The 5,652-nt window shown below is 39.5% G+C and overlaps 1 protein-coding gene across 1 annotated transcript in view; it reads left to right on the top strand.

Moving 5' to 3' along the window:
* LOC102756115 (chromosome unknown open reading frame, human C5orf42) overlaps nt 1-5,652 on the top strand; it is a 91,005-nt gene that overhangs the window by 3,492 nt on the left and 81,861 nt on the right. The window contains 4 exon segments of the mRNA XM_015562602.1: nt 509-615; nt 1,753-1,909; nt 2,539-2,642; nt 4,019-4,201. Coding sequence (XP_015418088.1) covers nt 509-615; nt 1,753-1,909; nt 2,539-2,642; nt 4,019-4,201 — 551 coding nt within the window.

The raw sequence follows: 5,652 nt of genomic DNA on the forward strand, positions 1-5,652 counted from the left end.
TTCCCCAATTTTGAAATATAGCTAGTTTTGTAATTTAAAAAGCTAGAATTGGTGACATTAAATAAGCTGTTTCATTCTCAGGAAATAATACCTTTATGAACTAAAAAGCATTTTAAATAGCAGCATGGACCTGCATTTTATTACCAGTCCACTACTGTTAAAAGTTGCATTTTGAAGTTTCATTGTTTTCCTCTACTTTGTTTTCCCACTTCCAGTGCCCTAGTTTAAATAATATATAATTGTAGAAAAGAAAGTTACTATGTAAGTATCGTTTTAGTGACAGCCCCAGTAAATGGCAGTGTTTTCTTAAGAGAATAAACTGCATGTTGATTTCCCATTTGGGATATACCTGTGGCTCAGAAATAAATTAGTCTTGAACCTAATGTTTAGAATAAAAATAGAAACAAGATCTCGATATATTTAATTTGTGATGAGAAATATGTATGTTCTGCGCCTTGATTTGTTGTCGGATAGATTACGTGCTAAAGTATATTGCATTTATCTACAGTTATTGGGCGACTGCTGCCTGTGCGCATTCACGTTTTATGCTGGGGAGTGTTTGAGGTTGACATGTCTAGCAATTCGGTGGCATGAGAATGTGTTTCCACCTGTGAGGTGAGGTAAATGTTCCCTTCTTTCTTATTTTCCCTCCCTTTTAAGACACAGGGCCTTTGGCTTAGAACAGTGATGGCGAACCTTTTGAGCTCGGCGTGACAGCATTTTGAAAAACCCTAACTTAACTCTGGTGCCGTGTCACATATAGAAATTTTTTTATATTTGCAACCATAGTAAAACAAAGACATATTTTTGATATTTATTTTATATATTTAAATGCCATTTAACAAAGAAAAATCAACCAAAAAAATGAGTTCGCTTATCACCTCTGACACACATGTCATAGGTTCGCCATCACTGCCTTAGAAATACACAGTCAGATTAGTAAACGAACTATCACTTCTGAGACTTTACAGATCCTTTCTTCCCACAGTATTGCTTTAGTTTTCATTTAAACACATTTAATCAGTTATTTTGCTTTTGTTTTGTTTCCCTTCTTAGAAGTGAAAACACGTAAAAGATAAGGCAGACTATGGTTTTACTTGTTTTAAGACAATAAAGAACTACTTTGGAAAGGAATTTTTACAGTCAATTTTAAAAGGCACTTGAATTTACTGTACTTATTACATGCTGGAGAGTTTTTTTATTTAAACATAGAATTATTCTAAAAAGCCCATCAAAAAGAATGCATTATAAAAACATATGATGGCTAAATAAAATATTGTGATTTGGGGGGCGTGTATTTTTCTTTCTGTTTATTTTCTTTATTTTTTATACTAACAATAACTTACTAAGGTATAACTTACATAAAGTTAAAACAAACAAATCTAATGAATATACATGCGTGTAACAGTCCTCATATCAAGTATAGAACACTATCTGGAAAACCCACTCTTCTCTATTCAGTCCCTTTAAAAATGTTAGCAATAATATAGAAATGGGGGTGTCTAAACCATTAGTGGAAGCAGATGTATTTGGGGTTGGCTACCAAACATGCTCTTACTAACAAAACTCTGCGATGGAGCTTGTTTAACTGGTGACTGCTCTTCTGTGACGTGGACGGCTGCTAAGAGGCCCCTAATATATGTGCACATGTAGGAACTTAGTTGGACCCTTTAGTTTTTTTTTGTAATGAACTATGTATTAATCTAGAAGTCACCATACTTCCTGTGTTCAATTATTTCCTTCCTTTCTTAGATCCTTGCCATACCGTGTTCATTGGGCACAGCAAGATTGCCTCCTGGGCAGTCTGAGTCCTACGTGTGAACCGGTCAAGTCAAGAGGAGCTCTGATTGCTGCCTTTTCAAGAGATGGCCTTACCCTGGCAGTGACTCTGAATCAGAAAGACCCGCAGGTCAGGAATGTAACCTGTCTTGGAAGTAACCTATAAGAGAATTGAGTCGCGTTTTAGAATGTTTTTCCCCCCTGGAGGTAATTCTTTAAATTGGTGTTTTCTAATCCAACTCAACATTGTGGATTGGTGAAGTTATTTAAATTGGCTACCAGGCCCTGGCTGGTGTGGCTCAGCTGGCTGAGTGTTGTCCCGTGCTCCGAAAGGTTGCCAGTTCAATTCCCAGTCAGGGCGCATGCCCAGGTGTCTGGTTTGATCCCTGGTCGGGGTGGGTACAGGAGGCGACCGATCAAGGTTCCTCGCTCACATCGATGTTTCTCTCCCTTCCTCTCTCTCTCAAATCACTAAAGAAATTAAATAAATAAATGACCTGCTATAGTTTTCAATACTTAGCCTTCAGAAGCAAAAATAGGTTGAGGGAAAAGGAAGAAAGAAGGGCAATGCTGTAACTGATGTTCTTAAAATGTAGAATCAAAGAAAAGAAATATATGGGTGGTGAGCACTGCTTGCCCGTTGGGAAAGACCCCTAGGTAGCGTACTGATATAATAATAGATCTCTAGGTCTTCAGAATTACAAGTAATGATCAAAGTAAAATAATTTTAATGGTTTTGTCTTCGTTAACTCTCTCTAGGCAACTCAGGTATTATTTGTAAACACACTGAATTTTGTTACTCTCTGTGGAAGCCTTAAAGGCTGTAGCAATAAGAGCCCCATGGTCCCTGCTACCCTTGTCAGGTAAGAACTCTTTTGTATTTCTAAATGGTGCTTTTGTTATTTTCCCCAACAGTTTGATACGTTTAAGGCTCTGATGGTTCAGTAGGTGTCTAAATAGGTATTTAGATGGGTAATGCAACTCTCAGCATCTGTGTGATAGGTTCTAAAGATTGCCTTATGTGAGGAAAGCCGTAAGTGCCTAAGGAAGGGGCTGCTTGGGGGGAAGCTAGTTCGCATTTTCTCTCTTCTATTTCTTGCTACGTTGTCTGAGGAAGAGTGGGATCATGGCTGGTAGAAATATATTGGGCTTAACTGGGGAGGCTGAACTGGAAAAAAGTTGGCATTCTCTGCACACGGGTCAGTAGCCACATACGTGGCGATTTGGGATGGCATGGGAGCTACCACGTGGGACATAGAATAGGGAGGTTTCCTCTTGGACCCCCGACTTCCCTTTCTGAACACTTTTCTGTGCTGCTCTCTGAATTTTCAAAGTTTTTAGACCCATCCAGCCTTGTCTCCTCATTTTCTTCCCCCCCTTAACCCTACCAGGCCTGCGGCCCTGAACCTAACTGTCCCCTATACCTGGTCTCCTGAGCATTACAGAGAAAAAACCAACATGATATAGAAAAATGTTAGTTACATGTGAACAAGTGGTTAGAATAAGATGGAACTTGTTACGGGTCTCAGTTCAGCAGTGTTTGACTTAAGGTGTCCCTCATTTACATGAGCAACAGCTACTTTTGTCTCCATGAGACATCACTGTTGCCAGACAATTAGGGAGGAGAAATGATGGCTTGGCGAACAGGGATTCTGCGGCCGCGTGGAACTCAGCGGGTGTTGACCTTTCCGTCTATCAGTAGATCTTGGTTGTGGACACCAATAGGATTGTTCTGATTAACAGTTGTTCTGATTAACATGTGAGTGGCTGAAAAGCTTAACTCTTGGGGAGTATTTTTATTTTATCATTTGCTTATGAATCGAAATTTCTGATTAGTATGTCGTATGGAGTAGATGTGCATGCGTGAACTCTTTTTCTCTGGGAAGTGACATACACAAAGTGTATGTGGCAGTTATGGCAGTTGTCTGCTCTCCATTCGTTTTTAAAAGAAATATTTTTATTGACATCAGAGAGGAAGGGACAGGGAGAGAGAGAGAAAAAAACATCAATGATGAGAGAATCATTGACCGGCTGCCTCCTGCACACCCCCTCCTGGGGATCGAGCCCACAGCCCAGGCATGTGCCGTTGACAGGAATCGAACCTGGGAACCTTCAGTGAGGGCTGCTCTCCATTCTTTTGCCCTTGTTTTTTGAAGAGTTTCACCTCTGCTTGGCTGTTAGAAATTGTCAGACACATTGTCTAGAATCCTTTCTAAACATACTGTCTCGCTCTTTCTAGGTCCTACTGGGTAGGCGACATCAGCTGGACCCATGACAGTCTCTTCCTGGCCTGTATGTTAAAACGCGGCTCCCTGGTTTTGCTGACGTGCCACGGGGAATTGCTAACACTGACCACGCGTGGCTGCTCAGTAGAATTTGGGCCAGCTGAGTTTATTCCTCTCCACCCGCGCATTACATACAGGTGAGACGTTTCAATCGTTTCAGTTTGTTTACAGAAGTTTTCTCTTTTGTTATTCCTGTACTGTTTTGTTTTTATGATTTTATACTTTCAAATTGTCTTGTTTTTTCTTTGAGTGTGTCGTCTCAATATGTTTCTTATTTATAGTTTTTTTTCTATTTCTTTTTTGTGGCTAATCCTGTTGAAAATTTGACATTGTGACTGTGTAAGTATAAGTTATTTAAATATTCAGTAGCACTAAAATTTTTATATTCTTTGACAAAAGTTAATAAAAGTATGTCCTATATTTTATTATTTTTTTACATTTTATTTATTTTTATTAATTTTTTAATGTTGACATTATTGCAGGAGACCCCTTCCCTCCCCTTGCTTACCTCCACTGTCCCCATCAACCCCTCCCCTTGTCGAGATAAATTTATAACTTAATATAACTCAACACTTAGATTTATATACCTTTTTTTCCAATTGAAAAAAGTTGTTGGAAATGGATAGAAGACTTTAGAAGTTATCCACATTTAAAGTTTTTAAAATTGTGAGGTGGTCTTCTACTTCCTTGTTGTATGACTTTGGATAAGTTATTCTTTGAACCTCTATTTCATCTGCTGTGAAATAATTGGTTGAGGAGATGAAGAAAGATAAAACATTGGAAAAGGCCTTTGGAATTAATTCACTCCCCCTTGCTTAACAGAGGAGGGGTGTGTTCTTGATTATATTTAGCAAAAACTGATGCTTTATTTATTTGTTAATTAATTTATTATTCATTAATCCTCACCCAAGGATAGTTTGTCCATTGCTTTTAAGAGAGAGTGGAAGGGAGGGAGAGAGACAGAGAGAAACATCAGTTGTTTGCCTCCTGCATGCACTCTGACCAAGGCCAGGGAACCAGGGAGAGAAAGAGAGGGAAGAGAGAGAGAGAGAGACAATGTGAGAGAGACACTCATAATTATATTCTTACAAGTACATTTAAGTACTAGAGGCCCGATGCATGAAATTCGTGCAAGAGTAGGCCTTCCTTCCCCCGGCTGCCGGCACCAGCTTCCCTCTGGCACCTGGCACCCAGGCTTCCCTCGTGGCCCCGGCTTCATCCGGAAGGATGCCCGGTCTAATTAGCATATTATGCTTTTATATATTTTTATAGACATGGTAAGAAGCAAAGCTAAACATTTAACTCTCTTTAATGATAAAAATGAACTGTATTAATTCTTTTCTAAAATAGCTTGTATTTTGTTTCTAGAAACAAATGGTACAATTAAGGGAAGATTAAAAACACATAAGCTACCGTATTTGCCGGCGTAGAAGACGATTTTTTGGCCCTGAAAAATATGCCTCCAAGTGGGGGGTCGTCTTATACGCCAGGTACACTTCAGATAGACTGCCCATAGTGCTTGCCCCGTGCCATAGTGGCCTCCCGATGCCCGCCCACTTCATTCCACATACCGTTCAGGCATCAGCAG

This window comes from Myotis davidii, unplaced genomic scaffold (genome assembly GCF_000327345.1).
Source record: "Myotis davidii unplaced genomic scaffold, ASM32734v1 scaffold496, whole genome shotgun sequence".
NCBI classification, from domain to species: domain Eukaryota; kingdom Metazoa; phylum Chordata; class Mammalia; order Chiroptera; family Vespertilionidae; genus Myotis; species Myotis davidii.